Consider the following 25,632-nt stretch of genomic DNA (forward strand, 5'->3'; position numbering starts at 1 on the left):
CTGAAGCTGAATAACCGGAAATAAAACCAAGTCTAAAACATGGAATGAAATCCTACGTCGTAGGTAGAGTGAATGACCACCTCTGCTCAGCTGAAAAAGCCCTAAGACTGGAACCGTCCGTTACCTGAAAATATAAGAGTGGGTCAGGCCCACGAATAAGTTCTAATATAACTGCAATCCATACAGTGACCCGATATGCAGATACACCCTAAATATCTCAATAATATCTATCTAGTCTATATATATATATATCCACACTAAGGACATTCACTGGACTATATAGGGGGTTTCAACCTGAATAGAAGGCAACATGCAAAACATACCTAAGTGGGTATGAGTACCTAAGCTTAACAGGGTATACCTCAACCTATCATAGCCAGCTACGCATCCACTGCATATACGCGCCCTAACCATCGACTCTGAGACTCAAGCTCATATCGTGGTACCATAATCATATATATAAAGTCCGTCCAAAACCAAAGTATGTCATTCAATTCTTTGTTGATCTGACATAAGACTCTTAATCCGGTTAGCCACTCAACTTACTCAGTCGATCTGACTTAACCGCGAACAACAATTAATCTAGATAGTCACTCAACTAACTCAGTCGATCTGACTTAGACAAAAATTAGGATTCAATATTTTACAATCCTTTCCTTTAATTCGATAGGTTAGGTCTTAGCGTTTTGAGCGAAACCATCCCTAATATGCTGCCGTACCATACTGGTGCATACAATCCTCCATATCCATGTACATTACAACACATAAATAAAATTTTAGCAATTTACAGTCCAAACCATTATCCAAATAATTACAGAAATATATTTAATATTCTAGCAATTGAAATCCAAACAATAATCCATGTAATTGCAGAAAAATATTTAATGTTCCAACAATTAGCATTCAGAGCATGTATAAATCAAAACTAATAAATAAAAGACCCTATCTTGCATTTAAAATAAGTTTTATAAACATACTAAATCCCATTAAATTGCTAAAATTTAATTAAGCAATTGATTTGTCTTCCATCCGTTAACAACATAGAAAGGTCATTAATTTTATACTGTTTGTTCCACTGACTTAAATGTCAACTTTAATCAATCTAACGCCTTAATAACACCCAAGATTAACTACTTAACCCCTCTATGAAGTCCCAGAATTTATCCAAATAGTTTAAACCCTCCACAGTCTAAAATAATTCGTAAAAACAAATTAGAAAACCAAAATTGAGAGAGAGCCTGCTCCATGACTTTGGGAGCAGGTTCTTTATGCTTGGTGCCTTCTCTTTTAAATCAAAGAGCCTTCTCTTTTGGCATGGAGCCTTCTCTTTCAAATCCAGAGCCTTCTCTTTATCAAAGAGCCTTCTCTTTAAAATCCAGAGCCTTCTCTTTGCCTACTACGCGTCTTCTGCTTCATCTCTGACAACTTTTGACCTTACTGTTATTCCTCTAAATTGAACTTAAAGGTCTTAAATCACATCTAGTATTAATTTAGACCTTGGTTTATTGTAGTAAGATTCAATACAAGATTAAAAGAATGGCAACTTTTTATGCTAAAACAGAAACGATGCAACCATACATGTTAGAATTATTGCAGATAAGTTTTTTTTTACAAATAACAGATAATCAATGTTAACATATAAAAATCATGCATGGTTCAATTAATGTCCAATTAATCTCTTAGAGACTATCTAGGTGCACAGAACATAAGCCAACGGGAGAGAGGAAGAAAATAACTTGCCTTTGTAGTTTTGGACTCAAAATCTTGTCGCCATTTTTCTAAGTTTTTCCGACGACGTCTGGCTACAGTCAACTCAACCTCTTACTATTCCACCTTCCCTCCTCCTAGGTACATCCGTTAATCTACAACCGAAACCCCGACTGCAACCTCTCTGTATTCTCATAAGTCTTACTCTATTTTCTCTCAATATGCTAGGTACGTGAATAGGGTTTTTCTAACCCTAACAGACGTGTTGCCCTATATATATATATATAGGCTTGAATAAAACCCTAGTTCCTGTATGATTAGAGATAGAATCCTAATTACATCCGAGTCGACCCATAAAACAAACCCAAGTTAATCTATGTCGGATACACCTACGGGACTTCAAATAGAAAACCCTAAAGAACTAACGTATTTAAATACTCATTTATTTACATAATTAAACCAATAAAGAAAACACTAAAGGACACATAAAAACAATTTACCAATTAAATTAAATAAGTCAATTAAATCAAATAATCTAAATAATTTAAATAAATTCAAATAAATCAAATAATAACAAATAATAACAATTAATGCAAATAACCACGTAATAAATCAGTTAAATAATTAAAAATGCAACCACATACTTAATTAAAATACCAGAACTATCCTTTCAAAATTAGGGGTATTACACTTGTGATTATCCGGTAAACTTTAAAAGAAATATTGAACTAGTTACCACTTAGGTATGTCATGATGTGGGCACTTCCTAGGCAAGTCATTAAACCTTTCCCATGCCTCATGAAACATTTCCCCATCCCCTTGAGAAAATTCACGAATGGAAGTTCTCATGGCATTGGTCTTCGAAACCGGATAGTACTTCTTCCAGAACTCTTGTTGCATTTTTACCCAAGAAGTTATCGAAAAAGGGTTAAGATTGTTGAACCAATATTTTGCCTTGTCCTTAAGGGTAAAAGGAAAAAGTTTGAGTCTTAACACTTCTTTTGGCATGTCCGTGTATTTCATGGGGGAACATATTTCAAGAAACTTATCCAAATGCTTATAAGGTTCTTCACTTGGAAGTCCATGATAATTGGGAAGCATTTGAATGGTTTGTGGTTTAATCTCATAGTGATGTGCTCTAAATGGGGGCAATTGAATTCAAGTGGGTGCATTATATTCATTAGGCACATAATGGTCTCTTAAAGCAATGGGCGGATTCACAACCGGCGGTGCCACTCGAACACCTTGGTTGCCTTGCATAATGGGAGGTTGTGGAGCAAAAATTGGCCGAGGCATTCCCAATGGAATTTGGCCTTGTTGTTGTGGTGGGATAATTGGTCTAGGCATGCCTAATGGTACTTGAATATTTTCATGATGCATATTAGGGTGGAGGATGCCTTGTTGGTCTATGTGACCAAGGTCCTCCGCATGGTCGTCATTCCATTCCTCCACTGGTGAAAGGGAGTGATGCGAACTAACTTTTCCCTTAGGATTACGAACAACCGATTCAAGATGAAAAATTAGGAAGGATAATAGTAGGATTCAATGACCTATGACCATGCATGCACTAGTAAAACAATAACAAGCAATTAGCAATCACTTCGCCCCCGCAACAAATCAATCAACAAACATTCTCACATACATTGGTCCTATACTCCCATGTTTGAACAATATGCAAAGTAAAAGTAAATTGCCTCTACGCGGGCTCACGATTTATCTATGAAATGAAAAACTTGCCACCACGTGGGCCGACGATTTAACTAAAGATTGAGTTAGAAAGATCTCACAAAGGGTCCTTAAGTAACTTCAATTAAACTTTCAAGTTTCAAGCCTTGCTATGCTTTGCAAATTTTTAGATTTTAGTTCTTTATTCTTTTGTTTAGCTTCGCTTGGCTTCCTTGCTTCCTTTGCTTGACTCTCTTAGCTCAATGCACCTAGCCAATCAAGAACATACACAATAAATAACAAAAGAAAAAATAAAGTAAAGACACGATCAAAAGAGTACTAATTCCTATTTGTTTCCAAAATACAGTGTTGCCAATTGAATCCCCAGCAACGGAGCCAAAAACTTGGTGGTTATTTCGGGCATCAATGTTTAAAGATGCACTAAAAGTCTGAGTGTGCAATGTGGCCACGTTTTAAATTTATAAAAGCTACTACTATCTCTAACTAAAAATATAGCTAGGGTGAGTAGGGATCGTCCCAAAGGATTATAGGCGTGCTTGCAATGGAAACAATGTATAGGGTTAGTAGGTCAAGTGATCCAAAGAAGGTTTGTTTTGTTGATTAAACTACAATGCAATTGAAATTAAAGCAAGTAAAAGGTAACAATTTAGAATGTAGGGAAAAAGATATAAAGGAGAGGACTTGGGGTACTAGATCCCACCACTAAGCTTGACTTCACTAGACACTAGCAATTATATATCAATGGGGGAAATTGAATTGTAACTTGTGTGTGTGTGAGACATTAATTGAAACTAGGCATAGGTGGCAAATAAGTATAAGTTGTCTAGCCAATTTAAATGGAAAGCACAACCTATCAAATGAGACCAAAATCCATTCAATGAAACCATAATTTATGCACACATAATTATCTAGAAGCATACACCATTTGCATTCATAAGTATAGAACACCAAGGAACAAGAATAGATTGTCCACCTATCTAAGAATCTAAAGCAATTACACTATATCTAAACTAAAGACATGGAAATTAAACTAAGTAAGCTAAAGGTGTGGCACAATCCATCAAGAAACAAGTGTGAACCATCGAATAAATTACAAGAGTGTTCAATTAAGCACTATATTTTGACCATCTCTAGATTAACTTCATCCATACACATAGACATGCATAAACTCCACTAAATCTAGAGAAAAGCACATGAATCATCCATTCTAGCATATATAGATATATGGTTAGAAGTAGATAATCAATTAAAAGCATTAATCCATACACATCAAGTAGAAACCACAAGATATGTATATAAATCCAAGATCAAAACATTTATTACAAACAAATCCCCAAGAGTATACAAAACACTAGGTCTAGGAAGCAAACTTAGGGGCTACTCTAGCCCCAAGTAGATGTCTAGCCACTCATTGAAGTAGTCATCCAACCCTTAAGGGCTATCTCCATGGTAGGCATGACCTCTTTCTTGATGGAAACCCTAAAAGAATGGAAGTACTCCCAAAGTTGTGTAAAAGCTCTCTAGTCTCCAGCCTCCTCTCCAAGATATGAGATATGATATGTGTATTGAAGATATGAAGATCCTTTGATATGAATGGCCTAAAATCCTTATATAGGAGGCTCAAGTGTCATACCCAATGGTCTGAATTCCTGCACTAGGGTCCTTGTAATGATTGCACCATGAGCCAACTTTTAATGAGCTGGAATTTATTTTATTTCGGACTTGAGGAGGTTTGATCGATCGAACTGTGTTGAGATCGATCGAACAGAGGTGAGATCCATCGAATGCTGCAGAGATCGATCATCATTGGCAGCGCCATTTTGAATAAAGACAAATCTCTGAGATATTTTGGGATATTTTGGGAAAGAGACAAGAGTGGTAGGTGGGGTGGTAGGTGTGGATAAGATCGAATAATTTCGATCGATCGAAGATAAGTTGGATCGATCGAACATGGTGGAATCTTTTAGATAAGGATAGAGGCTTGGATCCATCTTGAAGTGTTCAGATCGATGTTGTTCTGATCGATCGAAGGAATGTTGAGATCAATTGAATTTGCTGATTTTCCACACTTTGCTTCATTTTGCTTGCACTTTGCTCCTTTCTTCCATTCAGCTTGGGACTGCTTCTTTTAAGCTCTTATTTGGCTAAATTAAATTTTTTTTTTTTATTATTTATTTTTTATTATTATTAATTTTTTTTAGGTACTTAAAAAGGGCAATAACATGAAATTAGTCTAAAACAGAAAAGTAAGATAGATAAAGGTCTTAGAATACCTAAGCTTAAGGGGTTTAATTGCGCACTTTTCAGCGCTCATCAAGTTATGTGTTATAGATTCGCTTAGATATCCATATCATATACCATTTCGCTATCTCACGGATGAAACGGCGTTTCTGAATTTGTTTGCTATCTCTAATCTTGGCTACTTTGGGAAGAAGGATCTCATCTCCTTAGATCGTGCAGAGGTATTATATCTCATGTCAATTGATGCACTGATACATCTTAATTCTTCTATCTATCTACTGATGGTAGCATATTACAAGAACAATACCAAGAAAAAGTCATCTCTATTCCTTATGCTCATTATGGGTCTGTATTAGTAGTTTAAGATTCCACTTCCACCCTGAGCTCATCATATTGAGATTATGTCTGAGATAGATGTTAGGGCTTTTAACAAGTCTAAATCCGCCAGGGCTACAGCTAGGAAAGCTAGCGGGGGTTCAGCTGCTTCATCATCTTTTCCTGAGATTACTCAGATTTTTCCGTCTAAATGGAAAGCTAATCTGCTCTACTCACTGATTCTTCAAAATCAGAAGGCCATGATGGATGTTGTTCTTGATCTACAGGCTGGGCTAAATTTCTAAGAGAGTAAAGGATAGGTAGTAATTCTGAGGACGTTTATAGACCAGCTCCACCAGATCTGTCACTTGATCCTAAGAAAGACAAAGACAAGGAGGATGAGATAGATGAGGATGCAGAGGATGATGAGGGAGGTAGTGGTAGGGATAATGATGGTGGTGATGCGGAGATTCCAACTACTACTATAATAACCCGGCCTTTTTCCTCCTTTTCCATTTTTGGCGATTTCTTTTTTCATCTTTTTCCTATTTTGTCTTTTCCCTATTTCGTCTTTTTCCCATTTTTCATTTTTCCGTGTATAACCTTACTTGTTGTGCTCGGATTTGATTCCAGTTTTGCATGCATTCATGGTATTTGATTTCCATGACATTGGTATTTTTACTTTTCTTGAAAAGCATGTTAGATTAGTACTTTTCTTGTAAAGGGCATGAATGTGTAATTAACCTAAACTTGAGGGGTTTTAGTGTAATTATGCAAAGTAATTATTTTTCATCTTAAGGACCATTTTTTAATTTAATTTGGAAGATGTTTTCAAAAAGGACTTGTTTGCAATTTCTGGAAAGTGTGACAACTGTCACACTCTCATTGGTCTACTTGTTGACATTTGTGTGGAAACACTTTGATGCCTTGGATGATGACATATGGAGGTTGGAGATTCACCCACTTGTTGGCCTAGGATTGGTACACTTATTGGCATGGATGGTTGACAAATGTAGGTTCAATATTAAGTCTTGAAAGCTTACATAGGATGGTGATAAGTGTAGGCTTGAGATTAAGCCTAGGAATGAACCATAGATTCATGACAAGTGAAGGTTCACCATTTAGTCTTCCATTGTGTGTGTGAGAGAGGTAGTGTAAGAGCACATAGTGAATGGAGGATTTCTAGCCCTTCCACTCACCATTTTACACTTTATCATTTTCATTTTCACTTGTCTCCAAGAACCATAACCTAGCCACAATTGGAGAAAAGCTTGGTTAATAGCTTTCTTCTTCATTTTGGCCTCCTTCCACTCACCTTAGACATAAAACCTTGGAAGACAAAAGCTTCCTCTCACTCCCCTCTTCATTAACCCTAAACTTGTTTTCCATTTTGAGCTTGATTGCTTGAATTATAGAGATTCAATTCTCTATTGAGGTAGGAGTGGTTGTATGTTTATCCTCTTTGGGTTTTATATATATTGGAGCTTAATATATATTGATTACATGCCTTTTTAAATTCTTGTACTAGCATGTAAATAAAGATTTTATATGCTTGACTTAGGATTTATGGATTAAAGCATGTATGTGACTATTAAATTGTATAGGTAGGCTATTGTCTAATAAATTGCCTAATACTTATGATTCCATTGAGGTTTTATTATGGATATCTTGAGATTTCATTTATGATGTTAAGTAATATAGATTTCATTGAAAGCTTAGTATGAAAATCTTGTGTGTGGCACTTATAATTACTTATAGGTAGATTACTATATTTAATGATTTGCAATTATGGCCTATATTGATAGTAAATTGATATAACATGATGTGTAATATCATTAACTTGCCACTTTAGACATGTAACCTTAAGACATGGGTTGTGTGGTTTTACCCTACTTGTGATTGGTAGGTAGTTTCATGTATTGAGATTGCATAAATGTCATGAACTTGTTGATTTTTGGAAGCTTGTAAGGATATGAGATGTTGATGGCTAGGGTTTGGCTCTAGTACGGAGGATAGGAATTCTCCTAAGTCATAGTGCGCACTAGGTAGTACCTTGTGGGTCGTAATTACCCAAAATAACTTATATGGTCTCATGGCCACATATCCTAGTCTTTCCATTTCGCATTATATTCCAAGTTGTAAATTATGGATTTCTTGTAACTTGTGATTTAGTGATTTTAGTTTCAATGCGGTTAGTGTACTTGTTCATGTATACTTGGATGCTATGTGGTTGTCATTTCAAATATTTGTATAGCTTGAGATGATCCCTTAGAGTACCTTGAAAACATAGACATTAGGTGGAATGCACCCTTGTGATGATCTATGTTTGGTTCACATTATACTTGAAACTATAGGGTATGCGCATGCACCACATCCTATGAGTAACTTGATTACTCACCCTAGTTGTGTGGGTTATTTTACAGGTAAGGAGACAATATTTGTGGATGCTTATCATTTATAGGGGCTCATGAGTACTTGAAGCATTTTTGTATATGGACATGTACTTGTTTAGCATATTTTATCTTTTAGATGTTATATTTTGTATGCCATGGATGTATGGTATTTTAGAAGCTAAGATGGCTTCCTTTTTGTAATAAGTATATAAGTACATTTGGAAGTGTTCATTTTACATGTATGACATGAGGCCAAGGGCCATTAACTTGGAAGGTTACAAGTATGTTTCCTCTAAAACTAAAGTGTTGCCATTGTAGGTTATTTGTGAGAAATTGAGGCTTAGTATGTCAAAACTTGTGAATGTATTGTAATGAGGCCATAGGCCATGGTAGCACATCTATTTTATCACATTACATATACTTGCATGCTCACTTTGGCAAACAATACCCTTCTTGATGAAACAAAAACTTAAGGTTTCATTTCATTGAGGTTTTACCCAATTCTGTTCCAGGGGCATTTTGGGCATTTCACAATGCATTTTTTTCATTTTTGCCCGCGTTACAAAGTAGAAAACTTTATTTTTTTTGGGGGGGGGGGGGGGGGGGGGGGGCGGGTTTCTTCTTTGTGTTTTTCCAGAAAACATCATCTTGGCCCTCAAAAATCCATATTTGTCCGAAAAATCCTTGCTGCCAAGTTTTGCAGATTTTTAGTACAAATGTACTTGGTACTATTCATCGACTTTTTTTTTTAAAATCGTCTCGACCGATCCAAAACTTCTGGGGATCTTGTGGGTGTATTTTAAGATTGCATTTTCAATTTAGGAAATTTAGAAACCTCCCAAAGCCCTATTTCCTTTCTTTGGGCAGTAGCTCAAAGAAAATTTTACCCCCTTGACCAGATTTTCTTAGGGGCATTCTAGGCATTTTACAATGCATTTTTTTTTTTGTTTCTGTTTGCTAGTTGGGGTAGGAAACTTGATTTTAGGGGGGGTTTCTTCTTTGAGTTTTTCCAGAAAAGTCCGTTTAGATGCCCATTTTTACTCTCAGTTGCAACAGTAGTGGACCGTCCTCGTCGGGCCGCCACAACATCATTTTTGTTTTTGACCTTTCTCCTTCGTCCGGAATCCGAATAATGAAATTCTTGAGTCCATCATGATTAGTTTTTATTTGTCTTCCCAGTGGTGTGCTCGATAGCACTTGAATCCACTTTTTTACAAAATGACCATTTTGCCCCTAGGTTCCTTTTTGTCCGTTTTTGAAACGACACTTCCGCATTTGTTTTCCTTTAGGTTCCATGACCTTATTGAGGGTCACATTGGTGTCTTAGAGACACATTGTATCTCTAGAGACCGTTGTTTCACCTTTTGCTTCCGCATCTCGGATCTGTTATCGGGTCATCTTTTGGTCATCACTGACGCACCGGGTTTACAAAACTTGTGCTGTCACAACTACTATTCCGTTTGCTGGAGATGATGTTGATGCTTGATTCTATATTCATGTCATACATGCATCACTTTTTGTTCAGTTTTTACATTGTCATGACTTGATATTTTTGGATATTATTTTTTGACTGTTGACATGTAATAAACTAATTACTGCATTTTCTATTTAGTCCTGTTTACATTGCTTTGTCAATTTTGTTCCAAAAAGGGGGAGAACAAGTTTACATTAAGGGGGAGAAAAATCTAAAATTTTTGGATAATTTATTTAGGGGGAGTTTTTAACATGTTTTTATTAAACTTTCACTAATAGTTTTGCTTGATCCATGTGCAGGAATTCAGATGAAATTTTGTCCAAGAGCAGAAGAGAATAGAGATAAAAAATTTCGTGTTTCCTTAAACAGTTGTAATTTACTTTTCTACTTTGGGTAGATTATAAATTGTTTTTAGGGTTTGTCACGAAATTGCCAAAGGGGGAGATTATAAATTTTTTTAATTGGCATATTTCTGTAACAAAACAAGTCCTAATCGAGTTGTAATTTTAGTTACCATATCAAATTCAACATCGACTGCGGAATTTGAAAATTGTTCAGAAGAGGAAAATACTGGTGATCATTGAAAAGGAAAGAACAGCACATTAGGATATCGTTTCCCACTTAGGACACAAATACCTATATGGTATATTTTCAGAGTTTTCAAAAACAGAATATCCAAGTTCAAATTGGATTCTGTCAAGTGGGAACTGGTAGCTGAATTTGGGAACCGATTCCAGAAGCTAAGATTCAAAGAACTCCATTCTATCCTTTGGGAACTGGTACCAAGATTGGGAACCGGTACTAGGAGTCCTGACAGTAAAATGTTTTCAGTTTCCTTGTTCTGTTTGATTCATTTTTGATCCAACTTTCCTTCTAAGTACTATGCACGAAATTTCCTTTATTTTCAAATGGAATAGGACTCTGCAAACCTGTATATAAACCAGGTCATGCACATAACTTTATTTACGGCTTTTGTTCTACAAATTCATTATTCTTAGAAGCCTTAGGAAGATTATTTTTACAGAAAATCAGAATTGATTTTTCTATCATCTTTCTAGAACATATACACATAAACATATAGAGAGTTTAGAGTTGTGGTGTTTATATCCTGATCACGATCATACAGTTGCATCTACATCGATCAGACGAAAGTAGATCTACTTCTATATTGAATTCAGATGATTGAAGAACAGAAGTAAAAGCAATCACACTCTGAAAGGGTTGGAGCATTCGTGGAGTGTTGTCTAATCTACTTACTACTCTTCTACAAATATCAAACATAAACCTGAGGTCAAGTTGCTGTTGGACAGGGAGTCGTAAGACAGAGGATTGTCAGCAATTGGTGTTTGGTAGAACGATAGGGTGTGAGTTAGAGTCAAAGTTCAGTGTACTTTATTTCAAGCATAGTGGATCGGTTTACTTTGGACTGCACAGTCCACGAGGTTTTTCCCATACAAACAGTTGACGTATTTTATCAACAGGGGTTTCCTCGCTAAAAATCCTAGTGTCATCTCTCACTTTATACTTTGTTTTATTTTATCTACATGTGATTAATTGTTTAATTGTTAAAATAAGTAAAGTTGGAAAAGATATAGATCTGTTTTAAAATAATCAAAACTTTCTAAATATTCCGCTGCGTACGACTTACGTGAACTTCATTGGCTTCATCATCTGAAATGTCAGAATCAGACAAAGAAACAATATGAGGACCTTTATCAAGAAAAGCTACATAAGAAAAATCATTACTAAAATCATCAGAAGATTCATTTTCACTAAAAGTATAATTTTTAGAAATAAAACTTTCATTGCTTTCCCTTTATTCCTATCATTTTGTTCTTTCTTAGGACTAGGACAAATATTTGACGAGTGATATAATACCCCTAATTTTAAAAGGATAGTCTCGATATTTCTTTTAAATTTTTGTGCAATTTTATATTCATTAATTTTTTATTTGGCTATTTCTTTAATTGGTTAATTGTTTAATTGATTTATGCATTTTAATTGAAATTATATGCTTATATGGAATTAAATTAATTATTTAAACTGCTTTATTTGTTTAATTGAAATTATAGGTTTAAATTGATTTATTTTTTTTAAATTAACTGTTGATTTTTATTTTTAAAGAATGTTTAAATTAAATGTTTATTTTTATTTTTAAAGGATTTGGGCTTGGATATGAGCAACGGACTACTTGGATAATGTAAATGGTTAGAGAAAATTACTCATGGATTAATGTACATATATTGAGGGTATGTGTATATTAGGGGATTACTATTATTTATTCAACTAAATAGTTAGTAATTTTTATCACAATCAGTATATATATAAATACTGTATATTATTTATATATTTTTGTGTTTCACGGTGATCTGTTGTTTATTTAAATATAAGGTATTATTATTTTTTTTTTAATTTCGACTTAGGTTGCAATTAGGATTGGGATTGGTTGTATACGCTTATAAATATATCATATTAAGTCTGCCTAGGGTTTAAAACACAAATTGTATTCACGAACAGGGAGGTTTGAGAGAACAGAGAGAACCAGTTAGGGTTTCGGCCATAGGTTAAAGGTCAGACCAGGGAGGAAGGAAGGGGATTTCTTGTGGGTTGAACCAAAAGTAACAGAGGTGGTTAACAGCAGTTAAGGAGATGTCGGAAAAATCAGAGACGGTGGTTCAAGGTTTCCAACTAAAACCTAAGGCAAGCTCTATTCCTAACTCTCTCCCTTTGACTCATGTTCTTTGCATACCTAAAACAATTCCAGGAGTAAATAAACGTTAAATTAATCTGGTATGCATGTTAGATTCGATTAATACAGTGTATATATTAACGAATTGGTAATTGCTTGATTTTAAGCTTTCTTGCATAAATACTTGTTTTAGTTGGTGTTGATTAATGTATAATGAATTTAAAAATTTCTGGAACACACTGGGACTTAGTATTGACTAGTAGGGACCTTCGAATGGAGGAACGGAGTAACTGGATGTTGCCTGAGGTGAAGCAGATGATGAAACAGGAGGAGAACTAGCTCCCTTTTGAAGGGAGGCCGCTCCCTATTGCAAAGAAGCAGCTCCCCATGGTGGGGAGCTAGCTCTACATCATTGGGAGGCGGCTCCCTTAAGGGGGGAGCAGGCTCCTTGTAGAAAAGAGGCGGCTCCCTCTTATAGGCAACCGGCTCCTTTACGGAATGTATTTATTTATTTATTTTTATGTTTTTGGACAAGTTTTGGCTACTGTAATTGGATAATGAGGTTCCAAATTTAGTTTGGGAGCTTCCATGGAGTATTTAAATGATTCTTAGGACAAGTTAGAATCCCAGAGTGCTTAATAAAACTCTAAAATGCTAGGAACTAGAACAATATGAAATATAAAATAAGTTTGCATATTTTTGATTGACATGGAGTATTTAAATTGCTTCTCTATATGTTAGCAATTTTTTGTGAATGATTATACAGTTTTAATTATGTATTAGCGGCATAATATGATCATGTTATTTAACATATTTTAATTCTATTTATTGTGGATTAATTGATGTTTAATTTTATTCTTATTTAATTAATCAATTTATTGGATTTGTGGATTGTATGCATCTGTATGGGACAGTGGCATACTTGGGATGGATTAGCTAAAAACACTAAGTCCTACCTACTATGGAATAAGGGAATAGATTAATTATAAAAGTTAAGTCCTACTTATATTCATGTCAGGTCAACAAATAGTTGAATGACATTACCTTAGTTTTGGATGGATTTTAAATATATAATTATGATACTTCGATATGAGCTTGAGTATCAGGATCGACAGTTAGGGAGCGTATATGCAGTGGGATGTATAGCTGGCTATGATGGATAGAGGTGTACCCTGTTAGGTCTAGGTACTCATGCCCACTTCAGGTACCTTTTGCATGTTGCCTACTAGTCAGGTTGAGACCGCCTTGTAGTCCAGTGAGAGTCCCTTAGTGTGGATATATATATATATATGGACTTAATAGTTAATGTGGAGGTGTTTAGGATGTACATGCGTATCGGGTCTCTATTTGGATTATAATAGAGTAGAACTTGTTCGTGAGCCTGACCCACTATTATTTTTCAAGTATTCGATAGTTCTAGTCTTAGAGCTTGATCGTGCTGAGCAGTGATAGTCACTCATTCTTCCAACGACGTAGGACTTTTCTTTATGCTTAGTTTTGGTTTTCCTTCCAGTTCAGCTATTTTATTTTCCAACTGGATTATTATTAGGGGTCCATTAGATGGATTCCCATGTTGTAATAATAATTGGAGGTTTTGGCAATTTTAGATTATATAACTTTTAAGGATTTATATTTAGAATCTTTTCAGTTTTATTATTTATTCCTTAATTCTTTTGTGCTCATGCTTGTTTATATACTTAATTGTTTGGCATCTCTCGGATCTGTGCTCGGACTTTATCAGCCGTAGCTCTAGAATCAAAGGGTATCACAAGTGACCTTTGCCACCAGAATTCCAGCAAGTGAATTTAGTTTCTTTTGACTCTTCTACTTTCTTTTCATTTTTTTATTTTTAATTTTGACCCCTTACCAAAGATTCTAGGATTGGCCCTATTGTCATTCTTTCTTATTTGTTGTTTTTGCAAAAACTGATTAAATTGCCTAGTTATAAAAGCCACATCTTCATCAGAATTTTCATCAACAGAATTATCAACATGTGTTAACTTTAAAGCAAGATTATTTTCTTTTTGATTTTGATCAAAATTCTACATCTCAAAAATTTTCAATGAACCTACAACTTCATTTACTTTAGCACTAGACAAATCCCAGTGTTCAGTGATAGTTTCTACCCTTATCTGAAATCTTTTAGGTAAAGACCTTAAGATTTTCTCACAAATTTTCTTATCATTAACTATTTTGCCTAAGTGACGAAATTCAGAAATAATTTCAAGAAGACTAAAAGAAAAATCAGAAAAAGATTCATTTTCTTTCATCACAATGTTCCTAAACTTATAAGAAATCATTTGGATTTTGGATAGCTTCATTTTTTAAGTTCCTTCATAAGTAACCTTCAAAATATCCCAAGTATCTTTAGCAGTTTTACAATTAGAAATTCTAGCATATTAAGATGGAATAACATAATTTATAATTGCATATAAAACTTTTCCATTAGCATCATTACGCTCAGATTCAAGTGCAATGAAGGAGAAAGTATCTTTTAAAACCCGAACAACTTTACCATCCACAGTCTTTTCCTCAGTAGGAGGTGTATAACTTGTCTCAACAATAACCCAGACTTTACCTCCCGAATTTTGCTAATAAGCTCTTATTTTTTATTTCCAAAAATTATAATTGTTTCCTTCAAATAAAGGACCACGTTGATTGGATCTACCACCTTTCAACGCATAAGACATGATGAAACAATTTTTTGAAAAATAATAAAAAACTTTCCATTAAGATCAACTCAATGTGTAGAGATTGGCTTTGATACCAAATGTGTTATGCAACGGAAAATAATGTGGAAAGTTTAAATTTTTAAGGAAAATATTAAAATCTGTGTCTTTCTATTTTAGTCAGCTTTACTTAATTTAGCAGTTAATTAATTAATCACATGCAAAATAAAAATAAATTAAAACAAATAGAGTTTGAGAGATGACATCAGGATTTTTAGCGAGGATGCCCCAATTGGTAGAATAGACAAATTATTATGGGAAAACCTCGTGAACTGTGCAGTCTAAAGTAAATCGATCCACTATATTTGAAATAAAGTACAATGGACTTTAACTCAAGCTCACACCCTATCGTTTTACCAAACACCAATCGCTAACAATCCTCTAACTTTGCGATGTCCCGTCTAACAGCTCTTAACTTCAGGCTTACTCTTGATCTCTATAAAAGGATTACTGGTAGATCAAATAACATTCCTCGAATACTTTGACCCTTTCAAAGTGTGATAGCTTCACCCATTTTCTTCAAGATTTGAATTTAATGTAGAATAAATAAATCTGCTTCTCTGATCGTTGAAAATACAATATTCAATAAACTTTGAAAACGATCAAGAATTGAACAACACCCTAAAATCACTATTGTGTTTAATTATATATGCGTTCTACAAATAAAGACAAAAAAATCATATTTGATTCTCTACAAAATATATCTCAAATAGGCTTTTAATAAATCAGAAGTTGTAATGTAAAAGCCGTACTAACCTAGATGTAAATCAAGGCTTATATAGACTCTTCAAAGACCTAGATATGCATAGGAAAAGGTAAATTTCGTGTATAGGACTTTTGGAAAGAATTCTATAAAAAAATAGAAATTAAGTTTAGATAAAACAGGAAACTTAAATTCCTAAATTGTATCAGCAAGTGGAACCGGTATACAACTTTGGAATCGAGTTCCCAAAGGATAGAATGTTTTCTTCGAATCAAAGGTACTTGAACCGGTAGCCAAAGTCAGTACTGGTTCCCACATGACATAATTTACAAGGAAGGTTTAACAGTTTGGAAAAAATTCTGTTTTGGAAATTTTGAAGAAACATATATACTATGTACGTATGGTGTTCTAAATGGGAAATAACTTTCTAAAATGTTGTTAATACCTTTTTCGTAGATCTTAGTTTATCAAACTTGAACAACTTTCCAATTCCGTAGCCAATCTTGATCTTGATTTGGTAACTTTAAAATTACATCTCGATTGGACTTGTTTTGACACCGAAATTAGCCAATTACAAAAAATTATATCTCACAAATAATGACCCTTCCTTGTATAAATGCAGATTAACTAGAGTCAATGATGATGGGCAAAAATGGCTTCATTTTGGTAGCAATCAATTTGGAGATGCACTTATAAATAATGTTGTATCAAGAGATGGGTGGAAATTCATTGAGGTTAGTGGGATTAGGAGTCTTGGAAACAAGGGCAATATAGGTGGTGTTAGCTTCTTGCAGAAGTTTACCATTGTAAAATAATTCCTTAATGGCCTTAATGATATCTCTACCTACAATCTGCCATGCCTTATGGAAGAAATAGGCATTAAACCTATGCTAATAAAATTATTTGAATCATTTATTGAAGAAATGGGCATTTCATCATTTTTTATCCAATTCAAAAAAAAAAATAAATAAATAAATAAATAAATAAATAAAAAAAACACAAACAAACAAACAAACAAATTTTTAACTTTGAAGAGGTCGGCAACCAATAGTACATGGTAATTGAGGCAGCTAGGGTTGGAACTACATGTGGTCGAGTGGGGCATTCTATTTATTTCTTTTAAACACCAAGAATTTAGTAATGCCCCCATTGAATGTTTGGGAAGCACCAATATATTCTTTGTTAAGTTAATATTTGAAATTAATCGTTAAATTAATGAAGGTAAACACAACTTTATAAATAAAGGTTTAAGGAGGAAAATAACGTTTTACACCCTAAGTCACACAATTTGTTCAAAGAGGCCCGCTCTCAAGCTCCGCACGCGAATTTGCGATTTGAGAGCGAATTCACACAAAATTCGCGAATTCAATTCTTGCAATTCGCAAATTTGTTTTCCTAATTCGCGATTTCCATACGAATTTACTTTATATAGCTAAATTTGTTAGAGTCTGAGTGATATTGAATACCTATATTACCATATATGCATTTATTACTTACACTATTACTTAATATATAGTACATTAATTACTTAAATTTCATGTTTGCTCCAATTGACATTACTATACTACCATATATATATATATATATATATATATATATATATATATAGTATACATGTTTGAAAATATATTACTAAAAACTTCCCAATTAGATAATATTACAAATAAATCAGCCATCTATTACTGAGAAAAGTTAGCTTATTTATTACATATATCATTAATAGAATAAATAATAATGAATATATTTACATATGGATTTAAATAAATAAAAAAATATAAAATATATATATGATGACCTGATATAATTTTATATAAACCTAAGATACAAACGCTCTCAAGACGGTTCTGCTTTCAAAATTTTTAGACTTTGACACTTTAGCTCTCGCTTTCGCTCCTGCTCTTTGTGTCACACCTGATGTAATTAATCTAATTTATTTAATATGTTATATATATATATATATATATATATATATATAAATTCATTAAGCTAATTAAATGTTAAGTATACTCTACGTATTAGCCGACACAGTCAAAACAAAGCGATCAAGTGTGAAGAGTTGAGTGAAAAAAGAGTTTGAAAAAAATAATAATTTGATTCCCAGGGATATTATTGTCATTTATTTTCTATTTGCACATATGTGGAAAAAGCCTCAACTATCTTTAAAAAGTAATGAAACACTTCAGAATATGCATAAGCTTTATTTCTTTAGATTTATTCCAGAGTAATGCTCCTATTTAAGATGTCCTCTCATAAAATATATAATAAAAAAAAATAGGAGAACGCATTACACTTATCATGTGACGGCCTTGGTTTTTCAAGCCAGTGCGTCCTGTGATGAACTGTAGTTTGATTTAATAACGGATTCGAAATGCGGAAGCAAAAACAGAAAACAAAACTCTAAGAAGTCAAAGTGACCTTCCATGAGGTCGTGGAACTCAATGAGAACTGATGCGAAAGTAAAAGACCAAAAATATGACAAATAAGCCCCTAAGGGCAAAATAGTCATTTCTAAAAATTATGGACTCAGGTGCCACTAAGCACACCGCTGGAAGGATAACGAAAAACTAACCAAGATAGACTCAAGAGTCACATGATTCGAGATCCGGTTGAAGAAGATATGAAACTCCAAAGTTTCATAAAATCAAACTTTTGGGTTTACAAGGGGTAAACTATTCTTTTTAGACAAAACCAGATGCAACTGAGGATACCATTAGATAGACAAGGAAAAACTAATAAATATAGAATCAAGAATCTCTTGATTCGGAGTCCGGATGAAGAAGATATGAAACGTCAAAGTTACAAAAAAATTAGACTTTTGGGTTTCAAATCAGTGCGGAAAGGGAACTTGGTGAGGGGTAAAATGGTCCTTTTAGAGAGAATTGAATGTAACCGTACATACCGTTGGATAGACAAGCAAAAGTTAATAAACTTAGACTCAAAAATCACTTGATTTGGAGTCCGGATGATGAAGATATAAAGCCTCAAAGTTTCAAAAAAATCAACTTACTTTCCGGGTAAGAAATCTGGGCAGGAATAGTGTTTTTACAGCAAGCAACATTTAATTTTTTTCTCGGAATTGAGGCTAAAAACGGACCTTTAAACGAGTTTTTTTGGAAAAACACAAAGAAGAAACCCCACTTAAAATCACGTTTTCTACCCGGCATCGCAGAAGGAATGGAGAAAACCAAGCTGTAAGATCCCTAAAATGCCCCTAGATCAGCCTAGGTCAAGAGGGACCCAAAAAGCTGCTACATGAAATATCTTCAGGATCAGTCCACAACTGAGAGCAAAAACGGGCTATCAAATGGATTTTTCTGAAAAAACATGAAAAAGAAACCCCTCCCAAAATCGAGTTTTCTACGTGACTCGCAAAGAAATAAAAAAAAAAACTCAATGTAGAATGCCCAAAATGCCCCTCCATGAAATCTGGTCATGAGGGTCATAAAGCTGCTAAATGTAAAACTGGAAGCTGAACTTTGCAATAGATTTCCGGTATCAAGACTACATTTTTTGGAAAAACACGAAGAAAAAATCCCCCCTAAAATCACATTTTCTAAGCGACCATGTCGAAAGAAGAAAATAAAACTGATGTGTAAAGTCTGGAAAGCCCCTAGATCAGATTATGCAACAAAGTTTCAAAATGAATCCATAGGAGGCTCATTTCACCAAAGAAGAAGGTTTGCCCGGAAACAACCATGCACGCAAACGTAACTTACCTATTAGGATATGCAACAATGGTACATGGCTTAAAAATACCACCGATGCAAAATCCGACCCCCCAACGGGCAAAAAGGCAAAAATGAACAAGAAAAGGGAAATTTGAAAAACAAAATTAACAAATGATTTCAAATTACCGTTTGGCCCTTGGCCACACTTCAAACATGATTTATAAGACCCTATGAAAGAATAAAAATGGAATTCCCACACCCGATGCAACCATGGTAAGACAATAACTTTGCATTTTTCAATGTTTTCATAATATTTCATGAAGTTAAAACATACATAGAATTCAATATACATGTCAATGGCCTCCGGCCTCATCTCATACATATCAAATACATTGTAAAGAGTGTACTTAGGTACACATTACATACAAGGAATCGAAAGATACAAGCTTTGTCAAAATAAACAAAAGCAAACATAATATGGTAACATGTGCATATTCAATGTCATCAAAAATACTTCAAGACTTCTAGCATGTCTAAAAGTGTTGTGTATCCCACAACAAAACTTCTTTACCTGCAAAACACCCAGCAACTTTGGGGTGAATAAACAAGACTAACAAGTTTATTCGTAAGGGATGAGCATACATCAACTCGATTTCTTTAGAGATTTTTAGGACTAACATGATATAGTTCAAAAGGGATCATGCCACCTAACGTCTATGTCAAAGATTAGACTCAGGGATTATCCTAAGCTACCATGGAGTATAAGCAACAAGAATCAAGATATATATACATATATAAAACAAGTCAAAGTTGGGATAATCCAAGAACATGACAAGAATGTTACTTGAACATAGATTAACATGAATTGCATTATCAATACAATTAAGCAAGACTTGGAATAATTCCATACAACACGACAAAAGGATACTAGAACATAGATTAACATGAATTGCATTATCAATACAATTAACATGATTGGAGCATTCCAATTAACACGAAAGGGTTAATACACGAAATAAAGAACATGACATAATATCTATGCTTTTAGACAAAGTTGGAACCATTCACATAACACGAAAAGAGTTACACATGACATCAAGGATAATGCATAATATTTACGCAATTAAACAAAGATGGGATATTCCATAAAACACGAAAAGGAAGATACATGGAGTCAGGAGCAAAGCATAATATCTATGCATTTAAACATGGGTAGAATCTACCACATAACACAAAAAGAGTTTTAAATCTTCAAGGAATACAACACTTAAAATTTAAGGAGTTAAATCACGAATGAAGCGTAAAATCTATGCAATGAGACAAGATTGGTGCATTTCACATACACGACAAGTTTAAATCTTCAAGGAATAGCAACTTGAAATTTAAAGAGTGAAATCAACCAATGTGGAAACTTGGATATCGCCCGAATTAAAACTGTACTCTTGAGATCACTTTAGGGCTACTAACCCACGGGTACCTTTCCCCTAGTGCGCACTATAATGTAGAGGGATATTCCCCCGTACTAAAACCGAGTCCTAACCATGTCAATTCTTGATTGATATCACAAGTCCCAAAATCAACAAGTTGTGCAAGTCAAGATTGTATCAAAATACAAGAAATACATTAACCACATATCATGCACAACCAAGATTTTGGAACACACAAGTCATGCCCTAAGTTCTCAACTATGATGGCATGTGAAATGTCAAGAAATCAATGTTTGCATTTATATAGACCATAACCAAGATAAATAACACATGGAATCCATCGAAGCAAATATACCATAAGTATAAGATACATAATTCAATTGTATACTAAATAACACATGCGTGAATAAACCATTCCGAAACAAATGAGCATGTTCATTAAGCACATTAATGAAACCAAGATACTAGAAGTCTAGATACATGATATCAAGATATGATTAACTCGAGGGAGACATAAAAGGAAATTTAATCTACTTAAGGGATTAAATTATCAAGGTTACATGGCAAGTCCAAATGTTCTACGAATAAGTTATGTCAAGGATGATGTCAAGGCCAAGTTCAATGTCAAGTTTCAAGTTCATTTTATACACGATTAAGTTCCATACAAAGGAAATGAATAAATATAAGTTTCAAAACTTATCCGATTATGCTCAATGTAATACACGTGAATGAACTTATCAAGGAAATCACGAATACAAGGTTAGAAACTTAATCAAGTGCATAGAACCATTAAATGGATTTTAATTATTTCATTTAATTAAAATCTCTAGATTTTGAAAGTCTTCTAAATGACCTCAATTTAACATATGTTATACAACATGTCATAACTTGATTTAAGAACACAATACAAGTACATTTCATGCAAGTTACGGCCTTGAGTGTTATACTTTAATACAAGAAAAATAATAAATGAAGGGTTTCAAAACTTAATCAAATATTCTAAATTTAATATATGTGAAACTATATGTCATGCACATCAAGAATTTCAAGTCGGAATTCCAATGGAGTGAATAGTACACTCGGAGCAATTTAATTAATCTAATTAATTAAATATTATTAGATTTCAAAACTTCTCTGATTACTCTCAAATTAATCTATGTTGAAGAACATGCTAAAGCCTAATATAATGTGTTATCACATGTTAATTTAAAGCTAGATAAGGTCACATGATTTAATATTTTATTTAAGATAAATATTAAATAAAATATTCATTACTTGACCAAATAATCTAGATTTAATATATGTCAATCTACATATCAAGGGGTAATATTCTATCATGTCACATGATTAAACAAAGTTATGGACAACCGGAAAAATTAAATCCTTCACAAGAAAAATAAATAATAAAATTTCTAGATTTTACATCCAAGTATGTAATCAAGTTGTATAAGCATCACAAGCATGTAATATAGCAATAATTTAAATTATAACACCCCCTACCTCAATTTGAGATGAAAACCTCAAATCCCCACTGAAAAAAAAGTGTCCTGAATTCGTCGAAACCGAAGGGTTTTGTCAGGGACAACACGATCTACATGAATCCGAAGGAAGCCCCATGAAAATCACAACTTGGCTTCAAACCCAAACTCAAGAAATGGTCAGAAATGAATTCTAATAAGGGGAGGATGATAGAACACGTCAAGGGGAACAATAAATGTAAAGGCTGAAGGATTTCTACCAAGGAAATCAAGTGGAGAAGAAGGAGAAAAGGTGGCAGCCAAGGAGCTCCCATGGCTGCCGGCCAAGAGAGTGGAGAAGATGAGTGAAAATATGATTTTTCACTTTAGGGCATCCTATTTATAGTAAGTCTCAAAAACTGTCCCGAAAGGGCCCCGCCGGGTCTGGAAAAGTAGATTTTGAGCAAACGCGCTCAAACAGAAAAATTCCATGAACAAAAAAGATTCAAAACGAGAAAATATGAACAACAGAAGAAACGGCGTCGAAAATCGAGTCCCGAGCAGAGAGTTATATCTCGAACATGTTCGGCGGCAATCGGGTCCAGAAACTCTGAAACTGGAGAAAAATGACCAGAATGGAATTCTAAGAGTTCACAACTCGACGAAATGTGAAAATGAATCCCATACGAGAATTTAGGCTCCAGATGAGACATTTTGCAATAACTTTCGTTAATTGCACAATGGCCCCTACAAAAAGGGTTAACTGCGAAACTGCCCCAGAATGAAAATATCTTCCAAAAGATATTTTCTTAGATACCCCTGAAATAAAATATCTTCAAAAGATATTTATAAAAAATACCCCAAGAAATGAAAAAGATTCTGAAGAATTGTGCATCTATGCCCTTGTGGACATCGGGAGCAACCAGAATACTTTTTTGTAAAAGTAAAGATACGTATTTCGAGAAAACCACTCAAGATGAAGATACGTGAAGTCAAAAACTAACTCCGAGCACGAAAAGTGAGGTTTTGCCAAACAAGTGACAAACGGGGAAAAGACAGAATAGGGAAAAAGACGAAACAGGGAAAAGGACGAAAGACGCATAGTGTCCGAAAAGTGAAAATGCGAAAATGACTCGGTACTCAAAGGAAGTTGTCAATCCACAAAAAAGAGTCTCGGAAACCATTTCTGAGCACTCGAGATAACACTAAGCGACAAAAAACAGAGCTCAGAAAAGAAAATTAAACGAAAAAAAAAAATTATTCGTAAAATTTTAGAAAAAAGGAAAGGGAGGTAAATGACCGGGTCGTTACATATCATGAGACATGAGAGGACCTCTTAGGATTAATATTCGCTTGCATTATGAGAACTAGGATATTCAAATTATTAGCTGGCAGAATATAAATTAGGCACTTGCATGCACACAAGCACACATAAAAATAAAAAGAAAAGAAAAGAAAAGAAAAGAAAATGCCAAGGAGTTTGTTATCAAACAGCTTGGATAATGAAATGAGTGGCGAAAAGAAATCAAAATAAGCACAAATACAAACCCGTTTCATTCATAATCATCTCCATTATTACATATACTACGTATAAAGTAACTCATACAATATGATGGAAATTGGATACAAGATTTTAGTTAGACTAACTAGACTAGGACTAAGGCTATATTAGGGATTATAACTATGCGAAAGTTAGGTTTTTAGATAGAATTAAACCCACAAATCACACATACTACTTAAATTCTAATGTTTTTGTTGTTATAAGAATCAAATCTAAGACGTCTGAGTTTAGATTCCTTCCAAGAGAGCCCTTCTTATCCACGGGCCGGGTCACTTGTGTGAATTCAAAAATAGAATGTCAAAGAAATTGCAAAATAAATAATCTAAGGGCCTGATGGTATATCCTCCACCTCCAAAAATGAATGATAAGCATTTAAGTGAATATGTGAGTGATGTTTGTGTTTCTTGTCAATGAAGAAAAAAAAAAAAAAAACAACTAATTAGAAAGAATAAATAAGTTGTTTCTTAATTATACGACATAGGCCTAGGAACTCAAGCATCTGATTGAACAGACCAGGTAGTGATTCAAGAATCACGGGATACGGCTGGAACAAATCATAACAACCCAAAACCAGATTCTCAGCATTGTTCACATCATCCACAAATTGCTTGAAGTTCTTCTTATAAAGTTTCGGAATGGCAGTGCCAAGATGCGAGGTAGCCTGTGGGATCATTCGACTACAATTATCTAGAGCATCTTTCATACGATCAAATGGACCTTCTTGTGCCAACTTTCCCACGTAGTTTTCCATCAGTATTCCATTGTTGATGCCGCACCTGCAAACTATCTTAACAAGGTCCCAGCGGTCTGCTGATGGCCTTGCCGGGTCCGGCCAGATACATGCCATGCATAGGTCTGGGGATGGTGTTCTGCTACATGTTTGTTGAACTACATTGGCATCACCATTGACAATGTGAGCCAGAGAAAGGAAAATAGTAAATGAAGCTAATAGTACATCACTTTTCATTGAAAATGTTTTTCTTTATTCATTTGGGCTACAGCTCTTTCCCATTATATGTGTATATATATGGTATTGGTTTTCCTTCAATTGCTTCACTAATGACACGTGGGAGTTTTTTGAATCACAAAACTGATGGGTATCAAGAAATATTTCTTTCATTTATGGTAATGAATTTAGTCAGGTTTTCTTCCATCCATTGATCAATCTATATATATGGTAACGAATTTAGTCAGGTTTTCTTCCATCCATTGATCAATCTATATATATATAGAATTTCTTAAGGCAATTTTAGGTGTGAAGCAATTTAAGAGAAAATATTGTGTGTGTAAAAAAAAAAAAAAGGAAGGAGAATCTCCTTCAATATTTTTTTCAATAGGAAAATGGTAATGCCTTTTGTGTCCTTCAATATGCAGTCTTGTCTCTGTTGCAATATGTTTCAAAATATTTTCATAATATTTTTTAAAATATATATGATTAAAGTACAATTATTTTGATTCATTCCCCTTGCATAATTAAGTTTTAAATGTGTTCACGCACATAGACATGGCTTTGGGTGGTTCATGCATCAACAGGTGTAATGTTTTTGCATTTATCTATACTTGACATTTAGCATTCTCAATG

General features: G+C 34.1%; 1 protein-coding gene across 1 annotated transcript; it reads right to left on the minus strand.

The window, feature by feature from the left end:
* Positions 1–11,437: 11,437 nt before the first annotated feature.
* On the minus strand, positions 11,438–25,017 carry LOC132309268 (cell wall / vacuolar inhibitor of fructosidase 2-like). Its single transcript, XM_059807585.1, has 2 exons — positions 24,564–25,017; positions 11,438–11,541 (listed from the first exon to the last, which is right to left on the minus strand). The coding sequence occupies exons 1-2, from the start codon at positions 25,015–25,017 to the stop codon at positions 11,438–11,440; spliced, it is 558 nt and encodes a 185-aa protein (XP_059663568.1).
* Positions 25,018–25,632: the final 615 nt, after the last annotated feature.

Source organism: Cornus florida, unplaced genomic scaffold (genome assembly GCF_030987335.1).
Source record: "Cornus florida cultivar Cherokee Brave unplaced genomic scaffold, ASM3098733v1 CherokeeBrave_3.0.0_Hap2_Chr05, whole genome shotgun sequence".
NCBI lineage: Eukaryota > Viridiplantae > Streptophyta > Magnoliopsida > Cornales > Cornaceae > Cornus > Cornus florida.

Excerpts from the sequence above, each read along its gene's own strand:
- LOC132309268 (XM_059807585.1), bottom strand. The coding sequence starts at position 25,017 with ATGAAAAGTGATGTACTATTAGCTTCATTTACTATTTTCCTTTCTCTG. Across the intron at positions 11,542-24,563 it reads GATTCTTGAATCACTACCTG|CTTTTCTTGATAAAGGTCCT; the intron begins GTCTGTTCAATC and ends TTTCTTATGTAG.